The sequence below is a fragment of the Lepeophtheirus salmonis genome, chromosome 11, assembly GCF_016086655.4.
Source record: "Lepeophtheirus salmonis chromosome 11, UVic_Lsal_1.4, whole genome shotgun sequence".
In the NCBI taxonomy this organism is placed as follows: domain Eukaryota; kingdom Metazoa; phylum Arthropoda; class Copepoda; order Siphonostomatoida; family Caligidae; genus Lepeophtheirus; species Lepeophtheirus salmonis.
This window is the reverse complement of record NC_052141.2, coordinates 7,406,343-7,424,756: the sequence shown is the minus strand read 5'-3', so window position 1 is coordinate 7,424,756 and position 18,414 is coordinate 7,406,343. Positions and strand designations below refer to the sequence as shown.

General features: G+C 33.1%; 1 protein-coding gene across 1 annotated transcript in view; it reads left to right on the top strand.

The window, feature by feature from the left end:
- Positions 1 to 18: 18 nt before the first annotated feature.
- The window catches only part of LOC121126465 (protein FAM210A), a 31,630-nt gene continuing 13,234 nt past the window's right edge, over positions 19 to 18,414 (top strand). Inside the window, exons 1-2 of the mRNA XM_040721792.2 lie at positions 19 to 222; positions 447 to 693. Coding sequence (XP_040577726.1) covers positions 66 to 222; positions 447 to 693 — 404 coding nt within the window. The 5' untranslated portion in view covers positions 19 to 65. The remainder of the gene's footprint in view (positions 223 to 446; positions 694 to 18,414) is intronic.

Here is an 18,414-nt window from a genome sequence, read left to right as displayed (position 1 = left end):
GACTATGATGTAAGAAAAATAGAAGCTCTGAGTAGTCTCTCAACCTCCGCATCACAAAATCAGCCATGAGGGCACTCTCCACTCTCCTCTTTTTATCCAAAAAAGGGGCTTACAGCCCCTCTTCGCGAGTCTTTCTTAACATTTCGACTGTCAAAGCCATTCATCCTTCAGTTGTTCAGTTCGACTTTGTTGCAAAGTATTCGGATGACTCCAAAAAATCCGGTATAATTCAAATTTTTTTTCTTATTATGTGAACAATTACTTCATAGTAGCACGTGACTTACTTCATTTATAATTGTAATTTTGAGCCAAGATGACGTCATAGTGAACTTACATCTATTTTAATTTTTAAATATCCACTTAATAATTATATATTTTTTAACTATGAATCCTTTTTGTAACTGATGATTGAATTATAATTGAGCCCTTATTATCATGTATTCTAGCTCAAAGTCTTAGTCAACGCTTCAAGGAAATGTGGAAGAACTACTGGTACGTACTTCTTCCCGTACATGTGAGTACAAGCGTATTTTGGTTCGGAAGTTTCTATTTTTTGGCCAAGTCAGGTGTAGACATTGCGGGCTTTCTCGAAAGTGCTGGGTTGTCACAAGAGTACATCGATAAACTCAAATCCTCAGATATGGGATATTATGCCCTCTCTTATGCATGCTACAAAGTCGCCACTCCAGCTAGGTAAGAACACCGGTATTTATCAGTGCAATGTAGGGACTATATATTCATATGTTTCAGTATAGGATTGTATTAATATTAATACTTTTTAAGTATCCTTTCAATCAACTTTTATTCAAAAACTAAAGTAATACCCAGCCCACAAGTGCGTTTCGTAGGGTCTGTGAAAATTATTTAATAACAATGAATGCATTTGAGGTTAGTATAATTAGCCTAAATCGTGTTTTTATGGCAAGTCTCACATGCATTTCACAATCATCCATCGGAAGGGAATCAATTGCAACTAATTATTTCTACCAGTACTCGATAATATCCACCTTTTATTATCACACGCTTTTACATCAACCAACATTACATCCACATTAAATTTTTCATAGTAAAATTGATCCAACCACACATTTTAGTGTTCCCTCAGTTTGATCCTATATTTGGATTTATTCAAAATATAAGACTTTTTTTCTTGGAGATGAATGTGGTGAAAAATGAATATCGTACTAATGTCACTCATGAACACTTCCATCAGATCATGAGGAGTGCTAGAACCAGTCTGGATGCAAACTTTAAATTCAGAATTCACAAGCAAATTGATGCGATATATATATTAGTCTCATATTGACTAACACCCCAAAAAAAATTGAGTGTCCCCTGTTCTAAACTATGTCTAAAGTTTTTGGGCATTTTAACTCATCCCACAAACTGAATACAAAGCCTATAATTGAATCAAATACAATGTATATTAAATATTGCGCGACGTCAGCATTGTTGATCTTGGTTATTTTGGGGGCCTAAACAACCAAGTTTTATAACAATTGAAATCCTTTTTTTCATTAATATTAAGGCCAACAGTGAAGTATTGGATGACAAAATGGGACCGACAAATAAAAGTACCTTACTTTTTACTGATTGTTATTACATCGTTATACAATTTTATTTCCGTGTTGTAGATAGAAATTAACTATTACAATGGAAATAACTAGATATTTTTCTATAATTATATAACTTTTCTTGTCCCAAATCGATCGAAAAAATTATACAAATCTAGCCATCTTTTAGTACATATAACATTGATTTTATTTAATATCACTGCTCATCATTTGCATGAAGGAGTACTCAATGCAGATGTTCAGTCTTTTTATTCGTAAAGCCGTTTGATTTAGTTTAATCAAGATATATTTGAAATTTGTCCATTTTGTGCATTAAAAACATCAACTTTGAGCCCGAAAATGGTGTCTTCTTCAATTATGCTCAATTAAAATAGTCAGTTCTGAATTGGAAGGATTCACTTCTTGAGAAAATGTATTACTACTTAGCCGCATAGGTAAGCCTATTTTGGATCCATTATACACATTATCAAATCTACTTAAATTGAGTTTATAAGACTAAGAAGGAATCTTATGAGTGATTAATGTATCTCACCACATTATTACCTTTTAAACATCGTATAACATACACCAAAAAAAGTTCCAAATTTAACGACCACACTTGATCTATTGTTAACTGTGCAAAATGTCAGGATTACACAAAAACACGCATACACATAATTTTATTCAAAAACGCAATTTCATGAACAATATAAAACACATTATGTTGGAAGATATACAAGAATGAATGTGGGCTATCAACAATGGGATTTGTCTCTATACCAAAGGCCTTTGTAAATACGAATAATAATTCCCTAACGCGTCTTATTTGCACAGTAATTGATGTAATTGCTTGAAGTTTCACCTTTTGACGAATAATCATAATTATTAATATTATTTATCAATCGTTTGCTTTTAAAAAAATAGCTAATTTTGTATTATTTATTTTCAACTACCTATAAATTGTACATTCAAAAAATGCCCTTCGTGTGTAGGCTTTAATATTCATAATCATATGCAAAAACCCTTGCCCTAGAAAAAAATGATATACGCTTACTTTGCAATTAATGGATGTATATGTTTTAAAGTATCATGACTTAGGTTTTTGGTTTTGTTTTTTTAATATTTGAAAGGTCATTTTAAATACCTATATATATTGTGCAAAAAGCTGGAACTTGCATAAGCAGATTGTACAACTACCAAGTTGTATGTGTCATAATGCCTTATTTAATTACAGCATGAGTCATTTTAATTACCAATATTATGTGATTCTACCATTAAAATAACTAATTTATTATATTTTTACGTGTGCAGCAAACTTACCTAATCAAAAACGTTATAAAAAAAGTTTTATAAACTGCGGAAGAGTTTTATATTTGTTTTATAATAATAGTACACATTTAAAATTTTGGTGTACATAGTTTTGACAATCATATCAGATAAGGGACGTTCCATTGTCCATACAACACACTTAGGTATTTTAATACGGGGTGATTTTTTCATTTTTTTAAATATTTTTTTTCTCTCTTTAAATAACTTTCCATTTAGAGGTTTTAGAGGAACAGTAATTTTTAACAAAGATATGCAAAATTTAATTGGCAACATATCTTATTTTATACTTGTAGATGATTATTTGATTAGTTCATTAGTTATTGGCGATTCTACTATGGTCTTAAAAATGTTGTTTTCTGCAATAAATCCGGTTACAATTACTTGATTTGGACAAACTGCATCAATTTATAATTCTTGTTTAACCTTTGGATCTGATAACGCCAATTTAAGCTCTCAATCACCATTATTCGCAGAGTTATTTGCATTCAAAGAAGCATGCTAATTTCAAATTGTGAAAATGAGTTCAAAAAATATTTTTTTGTATATTTATAGGAATTGAAGCAATTAACAGATTTTCATAAATTGCACCAATAAAAACACAGGAGCTGAATTGAAATTACTTTAATTTTATAAAATATACAGTAAAATCTTTTTTTTTTGTGCATTTTTTTCCCTTGTCAGAGCTGATTGTACCTGATCTCCACCAAAAAAGTTATTCAAATTTTAAGAGTTTCCAGGCGATTTTTGGTTTATTTTTATTTATTTATTTTCTTTTTTTACATGCCCAATATACACACGATTTCCATCACTAATTATGTTACAAGTCACATAATGTATATATATGTGGACTGTTGTATTAAAGTTGCGATTTTGTAGAATTTATAATTTATTTATCTACAAATGTCCTGTTTAATTATAGCACATTTTCATTTTTGATCTATTAAAATTATATATCTACGAACAAAAAATTTATCTGTGGACATTGAACTTATAATGTGTGACAGATTACTTGTCAATTAGTAATTTCAGTATCAACATTTATTGATCATTATATTATTATTTCATCTTTGTAAGAAGTTTTCTGTTAAATCTTCATATAAAATGTTTTGTCTCATTTTTTGATTTAAACTTGTATAATTTTTATAATGGAACTGGTACAAAATTGCAACTTGTACAAAACATATATCTGATCATTTTAGGGGTTAATACCCTGTTCTACAGTGAAAGGCTTCTCATCAATGACCACAATGTTAGGAGCCGTGCCAGTCCTCAGCTTTGGAAGAATTGCATTGCTTCTCTCAAGTCGTTTAGCCTTGAGCTCGCTGGACAGGTGCTGTTGCCTCTTCAATTTGTAGGGATACATCCAAAAGTAATCTCGGATAAGTTATCTCATTGTTGTTGCACCCATAATGAAATCCCTGGCCATCTTGGTGAGGTTCCTCCTGGGATTTCTTGCAAACCTTGCCTTGACGACTCCGGGCGTCCTATATGACCTTGTTCAGCCTGATTTGGATATGTCCTTGCTAGATTGAGTCTCCTCGTACCTCTCAATGGTTCTCTTGATGAGCATGGAGTTGACTTCCAGGCTCTTCAGGATGGATGGTTGAGATTTTGCCCTTCAAGTACTCTTTAATCATAGCCTCTCTCTTGACTTCCATTGTGGTTAATACAACTGTGGTTTTATTCAAAACTATTTGTTTTGATCTAGTTTAGACGCAACTAGAGTTTAAACATAATATATTACAACCTTAGATATAATTTTATTATATAAAGTTAATTTAACAGTACTTTCCGTGGACCCTGTACAGTGTACATACAGCCTAATATTTCATTGACATATTTGAGTCAATTATGGTCTTATTATTCAAAATTGTGGGATGAATTATGATACGCAAGAATTTTATCGATAGTTTACAACCTTTATTTGATTTAAGATACTTATTTTAGGCCCGCTAAAACCCTTTAAAAAAATTATTATGAAGATCAATTTCGGCGTCCTTATATCCAATTTGCAACATATCCAAAAGGTTGACAACAATATTTTGTTTATATAAATTGACGGATGTTCATCGAAGAAAACAAATATAATTCAGACTCAATTTTCAGACAAATCCTTCTACCTTAAACCACATAAAATATACATTCATCCCTATAACTATTAGACATATTTGAGTTAAGTATAGGCTTATTATTCAAATTACTGGCATAAATTATAATACTTAAGGATAGTATCTATAGTTTAAAACATCCCTTTAATTTAAGGGGTTTATATTGGCCCTTTTAAAGGAAAATCTATCTATAAGAATATCAATTTAAGCTTCTTTATGTCTAATTTGCAGCAGACACAAAGGAAAAATAATAATAGTTTTTCGAATAAATTGACAATAATTCGTCAAAGAGTACAAATGATATCCAAACTCAATAATGAGAAAAATTATTTTGTGTACATTTAAGTAAAATAATGATGGTCTTTTTTTTTACAAGGATTGAGCCACACTCTTATATACTTTTTTTAATATGTTTAAGCAGGGATAATAATATGATAACTGATATCCTTAGTTATAATAACATTGTTTCAGTGAGTGAAATATTAGATTTCAGGAATGTAAGGATTTTTACGTCACTCAATTTTATTAGGAGATATTTTCTTAATTATTCTTAGTGGATTGACTAAATTACGTACATTCTGTTCCTTTCTTCCTTTTCGTTCAAAGGATTATCCCTTGTCTTAAACGCTTAAGATAACTAAATATGGGTTGTGCCTTCTTCTCGTTGATTGATCTTATATCTTTTTCTTAAACTATTATGAATTTTAGAGGGTTACAGGAATTATATTTTGAGGAGGGATTATTATTATTATTATTTTTTATTTTTTTCAATTCAAAAATTATAATTTTTATTTTAGAAATAACTTAAACAAAACTTGTAAACAGGACCTTAGGAAACTTGGTCACTCAATACGGCCACCTTAAGCATCAATCACAGCCTTTATACGTCGATTGAACACGTTGTACCACACAGCCACTATGGTGGCCTTCAGTGAGTCCTCATTTGGGTCTGGAGTTTTCTTGGTTTCACTCTCCAATGGCCCGTACAGAAAAGTCCAGTGTGATCAAATCGTGTGAGGAAAGGGCCCACATCTCTTTGGACCAGAATCCAGCTATGTTATTAGACGTGTGAGAGGAGGCGTCGTCCTGAGTCCAAACATAGTTACCCTCCGTGTAGTTGGCCTTCAGCCATGGTAAGATGGTAGAGTAAAAAGATTTGTAGTAGCCCTCCTGGTCGATTTTCTCCCTCACCTTGAAGTAGAGATGTGGCATCTTCTTCTCTTAGCTGGAAAGGAACTTCGGATACCTCTTTAAATTGCACTTCCTTCGGGTTTACGGGAGAGGTCTTCTCCATTCTTCTTCGTATTGTATACCTTGAACCCCAGGCTTTTAGGTGACTTCACAATGTCCATAATCCTCGCCATCTCAATTATAGTATTTAGAAGATCTGAGATGCGCTACCTTTTGGTTTTTTACTCACTCATCATGACTAAATGACGACATGCTTATTATAGTTTGTCTCTACCCGAAGGATGGCTGAACAAGAATGTCAAAAAATAAGCAATAAACCTTACTTAATTTATGAAAAAATCAACATTAATTAACAGTCCACGTTTTTGTGCCCAACCTTGTAGAATCACTAAGGACCTAGCCATAAAGAACCGGTTTTGGACCGCATCTTAGCACTAATTTTTATGTAAATATCTATAATGGATTGATATAGTTCGCATTAGGGGGTAATGGAATCAGGAGTTGATGGCCATAGAGGGAAAAAGAAGGAGAATGATTCATTTTGACTCAATGTTGTATACCTCATTTTAAGATACCACATTAAAGTAATTTATGTCTTGACGATATGTTCTTCCTATTTTAAAAGATATGTTGAGAAGGCTTAAGGTATTAAAACAAGGAATTTGCAACAACGCTCGCATATTGTTTTATTATAGTATTCTTGGCATTCTGTAGAGTTAATAGGGGTTGAAAACAGACATACAAACTTTGCTCTAAAAACGTAATAGATTTGGGAAAAAGTAATTTAATATTTAACTCTTTATTTGAATGCTTTATAAGAAGGGTTGCAATCATCCGATTTAAGCTAAGACAGACCGTTCTGTTTGATACATTTTTGGCCACCAAGAAACAAACTTCATAATGCCTTTTTTGTAGAGGCCCTGGTCCCTGTTGGCAAAAAAAATACCGACCAACCAATTTCTATTGAGGCAAAATGTGTACCTACGAGCGCGTTGGCCATGGACAAGAACAGGTGGTAGTAACTTGGTGCCTGGTTCGGACTGTAGGTTGGATACATAAGAACTTCCCATCCGAGCTTCTGGTACGTCATCAAAGACGTTTCCAGCCTAGTGCATGACACACGATTCCTCCCTTATTCAAGTTTCTTTTTGTATCTAGCCTTCTGCAATCCTTTAAAACTGTTGTATGATCGATTTTCAGCTCCTGTACGATGCTACGAGAGTAACATGACGTGCTATCTCGATCCATGATTTTATCGTCCCTTAATGAAAATGCAGAGCTTGGGAATTTATTTCAAAACGGAGACAGATATATAATTTGTTTAGAATTCTGAGTTACGTATCTAAGGCCATTTTTCATTATGGTAAGACCACATTCCTAGGCTCTGGAGGGTAAGTTTTTTTCTGCGCTAATAAGTTGATTTTTTTCATAAAAAAATAATCTATTCCACGTGTCTCTAAGTATTTTTAAGACATGGTTTGTAAATTCGAAAATACACCAAAAAAATTAAAAATCCAAAAAAACGAATTGTGTAACGGAAAAAGGGAGAACGCATATTGAATACGAATTAAAATGGGGAATTAGGAAAAAGATTAGCGAGTTAGTCTTAGTATGTATCTTCATAATGGTTGAAGGAGGAACATATTTCTAATTATATTGGCCAAAGGTATGGAAGAACTTCAAATGTTTTCTATCGACAAGTTTTACTAAATATACATATATATACATATATATTTTTTTTCTTCTAAAGCCGTGCTCATTATTCCTTGTTTATCGAGGAGAGAACATACAGGGTCGACGCGATATTTTGACACATTTCAAAAAATTTACAAAACAATGCTTAAAATCCTTCATAATTTATTCAATCAAAAATTCAAAAACTATTTAAAGGTGTGGCTTTGAATTCAACTCAAAGTAGGGACCCTCAGTGCCAATGAATTTCTCCAGCCTGAACCTATTGCAGGTGCGCTCAACCTGGTCTCTGGACAACTTTTTGAAAATCACGATGGTGCGCTGCTTTAACTCGGGCACCGTGTTGCACTAAGTTCAGTTAGTGTCTCGTTCAACCGCACCGTATAGGTAGAAGTTATAGGGATTGGAGTCGGGGCAGTTGGGAGGCCAGATGTTGGGGCTGAACTAGTCTTTGAAGTTGATGGATAGCGAAATCTGAGACTTTCGGGTTAAGAAAAAGTCATATGGCCCTGATGGTATTCACTGTGTTTCTCACGATGCAGGCACCCTTCATTATGTCATAGTACTTAAAAACCGGCGTGAATCATCATAACCGCGGTTATTATTTTCCACTTGATTCCATTGTTGTCATTATCATGTGTTCACAACTACAGACCCAATATTTTGGAAAAAGGCTACAGTAATTTACTGCTACCTATTGGCCATTATGTGGAATGATATCAAGTGTCAAAAATATCGTGTTGATCCTCAATATATTGTACTTAGTGATGGAAATCGTATGTATTTTGGGCGTATTAATAAAGAAGAAACCGAAAATGAATATAGTAATAGTAAAATAGTTCTGACGTTTGATTAGATCAGCTATAACTCGTATGAATGACACCCTGGTTATTGGCTACCTTAATAGTTTGGTTATTTTTTTGGTTTTTTTCTCTAGCTTTTATAATTATTTTTTCATTCTTTAAGGGTGAACATCTGAGTCATAAATGAAACCACGCGTGTGTGTGTGATCATGAAAGAAAGACAGATTCAGGAGTCCTTGCATGATACAGAGTGTTTTTTCAAGGCTTGTAAACGGAACGCAAAATTGAACGCCGTTCCGTAGAGCTTGCGTTTAATGAGCGGAAAGGATTCATTTTTTGTTTTTTGAACGCTAAAAAAGAGATTTGAGCGTTTCGTTCCAATAGTCTGCCTCTGTCTAATAAGACTTCATCCAGTATAAGACCACCTCCTTGAGGACCTCCTGGTGCTCCTTGGGCCCGATTTTCAGGCCTTTCGGGAACCTAAACGGGGGCATCATCTTCCCGTCCGATACCACAATTCCCAGAATCATTGCAAAGGTTGAGAAATTAATTGAGCGGTGGAACCTCGTACACCAAGTAGACGAGGTATCTGTCGTTCATGGAGTTTCTCCACTATTCCATTGTCTAGTTTTTCTTGTCTTGTTACTCTGCTGGGCGCCAATCAAAGGGGCTTGCCTTTTGGCCTTTATCTCGACAATGGATCAACTCATTTGCTAATATTCCATAATTATTTTGTTAAAAAATCTTGAAACCGAGTTCTCAAATGAGACCTCCCTGACACTATCAAAGTGGAAGTCGGGATTTGCTCTCGTATAGGTGCACTACCTTATGAATGGAACGTTGAATTGAACAGAAATATTGTCTAAAAGGGACGTCAAAATAGCAGAACGCTTTTGAATCTCGTTCTTTACTTCCTCTTATATCTACTTGCAGCTAATCAGCATTTTGTAGTTGATCTAATAAAACGTCATGACAGCCAAGCAGTCTCCTTCCAAACATTCTTCAAATCGAGAGGGTTACCACCAGGGTTTATTTTCAATTACGATTAAGAAGAGCCCTAGTAATCACTCTGCTAGACAGATAAATATTATATTAAATACGTAGAAGGATATTACTACAGATCGCGATGGTGTTAGGCTAAGAATCAAGAATTTAAAAAAATAAAAAAACTCGTTTGAGGGAATGAATAGGAGTAATAAAGTTAATGTTTAAATTATATTGTCTTCCTCTTTCTTTATCAAAATATAATATGTAATATCTTTAGATTGCACAATAACCAATTAAGTTGAAGCAAGATTATAAATATGAAGTCCATGAGGAATGAAAATAATCTTGGAATGATGGAAATAATTAACATAGAAAGGATGAGAGGAATTCGTTTATTTGTATTTGTTGAATATAGAAAAATCATTTAGGGAAAAGATTGGATTTCCTAGATAAATATAATTAGTGATGGGAGGATTCCAAGGAAAAATACCAATTCTGATTATTTAATATTTTAAGTAGTCCTTTAAAAATGCCATTTTGCTATAGATCTAAAAGGATTACGATTTATAAAGTAAATCGCCGTCCTGTATTTAATTTAGACGTTATTTACATAAAATAAACAAAGGCAATTCCTCTGCCCGGCAATCTTTTTGACGGCGAATTCCCCATGGCAAGTAATCCCACGGCAAACTTTCCAAATGCAAATTTTGCAAATAGTGTTATTTTAGGGTAATCAGTTTTGTAAAAAAATCTAGTTTGAAACTGTTCTACACCCAAGTTCTATTAAGCTCCGAATTAATTTGGTCTACTAAAACTCACAACGATCCCTTTGCAAAACTTACTCCCCATAAATTGTAATATCCTCACGGACTACATGTGTTTAGAACACTTTTTGTTTATGTTTAGTTTGTGTTCAATTTGTTTCTTCTCAGTTTTTCGGGCATTTATTATCATAATTTATTTTATTAAATATTTATAAAATTGTATGGTCGTTTTTTATATTTTGACAGATATATATTTTTATTCTAACTTACCAAATTAATAAATAATTCAATGGCAGTAATAAATATTAATACAAAAGAGTTGGAATCGCAAATTAAACATTATTTTCCAGATGCCGATGAATCGTCCCATCACTAGAAATCATATTCGTATGCTTAATATATGTGGCCTGTCAACATAAAAACTAACTACAATGGTTTTTCTCACATCTGTATTCTTCCACAGTTATTCGTCAATTTCATTAAACAAATTATTCTGATTAACTCTTTGGTTGTGTCATAAATTCCACATAGAAAGTAGACAAAATGGATTTTTGAATAAAAGAATGAGCCATGGATCGAGTTTATCAGGCCCAAATACGTTTCTGAAATCCTATAAAGGTGGTTAACTATAGCTTAAGTTATAGGTTATCTTAACTCATCCTTCAAATTTGAATAATAAGCCTATAATTGACTCAAATAAGTATTGGACTATGGGTAGAGGTTTGTTCAAAAAGAAATTTTTATTTTTTTCTAATTAGGAAAATCCATACTAGGAAGGATCCAACACTCTCTGTAATCAATCCAAAACAATAATGATTGTACAAATCTAGTAATTTTATACATATTCATTTGATTATATTCAAATATCAGTGTTGATCATTGGCATCAAGTAGAATTCAATGTAGGCGTTAAGTTTATTTTTGTTCTTAAAACCATTTGATGGAGTTTAATCAAGATTTATTGGGAATTTGTTCATGTATGTTGTAAAAATATCAACTTTGAGTCCACAAATTACGCCTCCTTTCATTTATTATGCAATTATTGACGTCATTGAAAATGCTCTATTGCCTAATTTTAGGATATATCAGACTCCAAAATGTATTACAAATATGAAATTACATCGTTTTACAATCGTATTTCCATAGCAGGATCCTGTGTAAATTAAGAAACAAATTTACTGACTATTAATTATTAATTGAATCCCAAAGAACATGTTTTAGTCAATATATCCGCCCTCAGAATTGATGTTAAGCTCCAGGCGGTGTTGGAAGCTGCTAGAGATCTACTAGATATTCGGGACTCATGGAGGCTCACGGAGGTCTTCAGGGCGCGGATGCTGTTGCGGCGTCTCAAGCAGGCCTTGGACTCCACGTGTACTTAGATGGAATTGTCCAGTGGATTGAGGTCTGGTCTCTGCGACAGCCAGATGTCATTTGCTCAGAAGTGTATGTTGGCCTGCAGCCACTTTCAGTTTTCTTTGCATTGCGGGGAGATGCTCCTATTTGTTGGAACACCCAGGAAGAATTACCAACGATGGATTTGATCCATGGGATAACTTTGGTATCCAGAATTTTGACTTACTCATCTGCATTCAGCCTGTATTTTAAAGGGATTCATGGCCTTCCTGTTGAATGCAACCAGGCCTATCATTATCACTGAAACAGGGTGTTTGTTGGTGGAGACATATGGGTACTCATCTGCTATATCTGCAAATGTCACTACTGGATCATTCTGACTGTTGAGGACAGGATCAACAGTAAAGTTCTCTTCAGAAAATATCACAATGAGTCCACAGGTTCCCTTAACGCAGATACTTTCAACTTGCCCATTTTAGAGCCCTTGTTAATTGGGTGTTTTCTTGATGGCCCACTTCAGGCGGTTGAAGGATACGGAGGGATTTTGTGCCTGCTTCTGGAGAGTTTCTAAGGTCCTCCCCGACCTTCAAAAGCATAGATACCTTGTAAATCGTCTTTCTCAAGGCTCCAGTCTTCTTCCAGATGGTCTTTTTATGAAAATCTCGTCCATAAAGGTCCTGCAATCTCAATTCTCTTCTCGTACTGTGTCCTCATGGTGGTAAATAGTACAATGTTTTTCTTATGAATCGACAGCTAATTATGTGTTCAACAACATTGCACACCGGAACGCGTTAAAAAATGACTTTTAACCGCTCAAAATGTGCATAATTGAGATGAGTAAATAATAACAGTTGGATTTGTATAAATTAACTATTGTAATCAAAATAATAAGATATTTTTGTCCCAAATTTTCCTACTTTTTTCGTCCCTAATCGACCAATAAAATAACTAATTGTACAAATCTACCCATTTATGGGGATTTTCTCAATAGAACGTTTTCACTGACGTCATAAATTACATTGCGATTTTTAGTACTAATTACTTTAATTTATTTCAAATAAGAGTGTTTATAACAAGCATCAAGTAGTATTCATTATGTATTTTTGAACTCTTAAAGATATTTGATGATGTTTCTGGAAAATTTATAGGGAATTTGTCCATTTTACGGAGCAAAATATAAACTCTGAATATTATAAAGATTCCGTCGTCTTCAATTATAATGCAATTTATGACGTATATTTTTATTCTGAAGGCCATTTGATTGATGTTTCATCAAGATTAATAATAATTTTTTCTATTATTCAGGTAAAAAATGAATTTGGATTTTCTCCTTTTCTTGATTTTTTGTTCCAGATTGCTTTTATGTTGGCATACGACATATTTAATGTATATAGAAAATGAATTACACACAAAATGTCAATTGATTGACATTTTGTCCATTACATAAAGTATGTGTAAGCCTAGGCCTTGGAGTAGGAGATGTATATATATATATACATAATTTTGAATTCTTAGCTGAGTCATCAAAACCTGTTGGTTTCATCATTTTAATTCCTTGGAGTAAAGTCGTATATAATAGATATTACACTGCCTCTTTTTTGGGTTTTTTTTGTTTATTTTCTGCAAAGAAATCTCATCTCCTAGAGACAATTTATAAACTGACATTCACAAAGTTTAAGGCCTCTCTAACAACTTTTTCCGTAGTAATAGCTATTTAATTTATTTATGATATTTTTAGATGGAAAATGCACATAATTTGGTTCTTGTATTAAAGGACTAGTGGTAGTAAGCGACATTGCCCGGAGTAATTATGCATTGGCTAAAACACAAACTTGGCTTTAATAATATAGAAGATAATTTGTTATGAATATCTAGTGTAGAATGGTCAAATCAACATGGTAACCCTGACAATTTGAAGAATGTTTTTGAGGAGAGAAAGAAGAATCCTTATGACGTTTCATTAGATCAGCTACAATCAGCTGTGACAAAGGAGGAAGGGAAAAAGGAATTATACTGATACGATCCACAATTCTACTCTGAGTCCATCAGGGACTTACAATCATAACTCCGCAACAAATACTCAAAAACGCTCCGTCTTTTATGAGCGCACAAGAAGGTTCAATCAGGTGTTCAATATAATTGAATATATTAAGTATGGGAAGTTCAATACTCAGGAATTAAATAATAATGACAACTGCTAAGGGGAGAAAAAAATCATTCTTCAGACTACCAATTCCAAAAAAAAACTCGGTCAACTAAAAAAATCACTATCTATAATTATATTAATTCATATATTATTATTAGGAATGGGTAATCTGTAGAATGAATCTTCGTTTCCTTAGTTGTTGTCATTATTATTTAACTACTGAGTAGTTAACTTCCTTTCCTACTTCATTCAATTATATTCAAAACATGAACAAAGATCAAAAATAAAAGTACATTGTAGCCCCTAGGATTTGTTGTGGAGTAATTATTGTAAGTCCTTGTTGGACTTGAAGTAGAATTGAGGATACACGTCGGAGTTATTCTTGCCAATGTCCTTGTTAATTTCCTTCTCACTCTCCTTCCTTGTCAGAGCTGATTGTAGCTGATTTAATTAAATGTCCTGACAGTTAAGCTACTCTCCTTCAAACCTTCTTCGAATTGTCAGGGTTACAGGGGTGTCCGCAGGGGGAGGGCTGGAGGGGCTGTAGACCGAACCCCGAAACAAAAATTAATGATTTTTTGTTTTTCACTAAAAAATTTAATATTTCAAATTTGTTTCCCAAAAAAATTAATTCTCTGTAAATAGCTGAAATTTTATTCAAAAATTAAATATATGGAATTTTTTTCGAAGAAATTTAATTTTTTGACAACAGCAGTGAATTTTTGAAATTATTTCCAATTAATTTGAAATTTATGTTTTTTGTGAACAACTGAAGATTGTTTAAATTTTTTTCGATTAAAATTAACTTCAAGAAAGAAAGCGTGGTTTTTTGAAAAAAAATTCAAAAATATTTATTTTTTTGTGAACAGCAGGGGATTTTTAGAAAAATTTAATATTTGAAATTTTTTTCCCAAAAAAAATCATTTACTGTGACTAACTATGAATTTTTGAAATTTTTCTCCAAAGATGTAGGATTTGAATTTTTTTCCCAAAACAAAATAATTTTTAGTTAACAGCTGTGGATTTTTGAAAAAAAAATTCCAAGAAATTTAATTTTTAGTGAACAGCTGTGGATTTTTGAAATGTTTTTCCAAAAGAAAAAATTTTTTGACAACACCATCGGATTTCGGAAATTTTTTCCAAAAAATTTAATATTTGAAATTTATTTTTTTGTGAACAGTTGTTGGTTTTGATTTTTTTTTTTTTTTTTTTTTTTTTTTTAAACTTTAAAAACCCGACAAACACGATTTTCATCACTAATTATGAGTGCTAGAAACACATTTCTTTCATTAGAATTGTACATACATTTAATCGACTATATATATTTGTCCCTCATGGCTGCGTAATTGCGTGCTCAATCGTATGGAACAGTACAGTCATTTTTTATGTATGAATGTAACAGCACCTGAAAAAGTAAAATTTACCCAAGTAGAGAAGTTCACTTCCGCGTTATATAGTTGTTTACTTATATGTCTTTATTTATTGCATAGTCTCATATAAATGCTATGCATGACAGGCTCGTTCCCCCTCTTCTCCCTCCTATATGGCTTATTCAAGGCATACTAGAAACCTGCTTACGTCGTTATTAAAGGCATATTAGTAATATAATTGTTCTGGAAGGATCCCTCAAATTTGTGTACCTACTTGTGGTATAGAAGTAGCAACTTTGTACAGCTGTAATGCCTAAAATTAAGAGGAATCATTTGGGATGTCCGCAGTATTTAGATATTTTTTCAAAAAAATCCATAAATTTAATTTTTTTGATAAAAGATATGGACTATCTTTTAAAAAAGAAAAAAAAATCAATTGAATCGCCATAGCGCAGGGACAGCACGCTCGGGAGTTATTCCCTTGAACTTGATGTGTGTACGTTCGCGCCCCGGTGATTCCTAGAGAAAGAAATAATCTTTATGTATATGAATTCGACCAAAAGATTCCAAAGTTAGATGGAGTAATTGTAATACTATAATGTTTACTTATACTTAATCACTGCAACTCCATCCAACCAATTAAAGGAACATTAAAATTAAAAAAATCACTTACGGTAAATACAACTCTCAGACGCTTTGAAACTGTACGGATGATCTCCTCCGACAAGTTGTCCCATGCGGAATCTACGGCGGCTTTCAAGTTGTCTACGCTGCCGTAGGAAATCACACTAATCTCCCTCTCCATAATGGACTATATGGAGAAGACTACATTCAGGTCTGGAGAAGAAAGTGCCACATTTCCTTGCTCCAATAGTCCTCTAAAGTGGTTTTGGCACCTATTTTGCACAGACATGGGGTGCTTTATGTTCATGATGTCGTCGTTAGAGGCTTTAGAAGAGGCTTTTAGAGGAAACAAATGTTGAACAACAAACAATAATGGAGGTTGTGAAAATCATATGCAACAAACAGAATTAAAAAATATACACACGTCTAGGAGAAATATTAAGTTGAAGTTGCTGATGTAAGATTTTTGGGTCACACTGTATACTGCATGTACACAGGTTTAAAAAAAAAAAGAATTATATTTTTTGAAGAAAAAAAATCAAAAATCCATAGCTATTCAAAGAAAATTAAATTTTTAGGAAAAAAATTTCAAAAATGCAAGGTGACTTTTCAAATATGGCAGGGAACGTAAATTTGTTATGTTCGATTTTTTTATGTTAGTACACTCGCCTCGAACATATATTTACTTTTTCAGCTAGATAGTATGTTTAGTTTGTTTGTGAGAGGCATAACAGTTAGAAATATTTTGCGTGTTTTGAGATGTTTGCTATAAAAAACATGGATCAAAGTATTTGCATCAACTTTTGTGTAAAAAATGAAAATAAGTGCTCCAAAACACTTGAAATGTGAACAGTGGCAGACGGTAAAACTGTTCTGAGTATTAAAAAAAATATTTACAAGTGGTACAAACTCTTCCAAGATGACCAGTAAGATCCCAATTACGAACCTCGCTCTGGACGACCAAGCACGTCAACAACAGATGCAGTGAAGAAAATTTTTCTTACGGTCAATCTTTGAAGTTATACGCCACTTGCGAGAAGCAATACAAAGAAAATGGTCGGAATTGTGAGAAAAAAATTCATGACTTTTGCATCACGATACTTTACTACTCATCTTTACATGTAAGAGATTTTTTGCCCTAAAACAAAAACCACAATCATGGCTCAGCCATTAAATTCACCGGATTTGTCCCCATGTGACATTTTCTTATTCCCAAAACTGAAGAGGTCTATTAAAGAACAGAGATTTGCAACGATTGAGGAGACAAAGTCTACATCTCTAGAAACGCTCAAGGTTATACCGAAAAACGCTTATGATAAGTGCTTCGAGGCTTGAAAAAAGCGTTGGCGCAATTGTATTGTATCTGAGGGGCATTACTTTGAAGGGACCTCATAAATATTGATGAATAAGATTAATATTTTTTCCTAAACAATACAAAGTCACCTTACTTTTTGAACATTCCTCGTATATATAAATATGTAATACATATATATAGGACTCGGGTATCAATAAGAAATTGTATTGCTGCCTTTTGAAAACAGCTTTTTACTTTGTTTATTTTTGAATAAAAATTAATTGGGAAATAAACATTATTACATTATATCAAGTGAGATCATCTATCAAAAACATATTGAAACTTATGAGTCGTTTTTCCTTCCTCGTGTAACTTGAAATTGATAACATGCTTGCATAGAAAAATGGGTGGAATTGGGGGACTTGTACCGAGTCTCAAATTTTGCTGACCATCCGATTATTCATTTACAACTTCTTCATTAATGAGACCCCTTGAACAAGCCAGTTACACTGTGCAAGTTTCCTAATTTATGAGTACTTCATGGTTCTTTAACAAACAAAGGTGGACTCCTTAGTTTGTTTAATGGCAATATTTAATGAAGGCTTCTTCTGAGATAAGTAATAAGTAAATATAAAAAATAAATGATTCATCCTATCATGCCAATGTTCTATTATATTTTCATTATTATTTATTATTCAAGTAGCAGGAGATGACCTTGACACGGACCACGTCCTTATTTTGAGTATTCTCTCCACCGTTTTGAAGAAAATGCAGAAAAATGTATCAATCCAACCACGTGTTTTATCACATTTAAGGCGGATTACCACAAGCATTGCGTCTGTCATTATGTATGCGGTCCTGTCCTGGGACGGGTCCTTGGAATTATGAATAGAAATGTTGATTGTTAATTAAGGAAAATCAGATCTTTTAAGAGTAGTTATGATAATCGATTGTAATTTGAGAATATTAATAAAAAAAACACGAAAATCAACGTGGATACCCTCGCAATTTTAAGAATGTTTAGGAGGAGCAGGGGGGACTGGAGAGGCTTTAGGGGAGGGGGAATCATGCGGACGACAAGGAGATTTAAGGAGAGCAGCTTAGCTGTCATAATGTTTCACTAGATCAACCACAATCAGCTGTTGTGACAAGGGAAGAGGGGTAGAAGGAAAAAAGGAAGGACATTGGCAAGAATTAC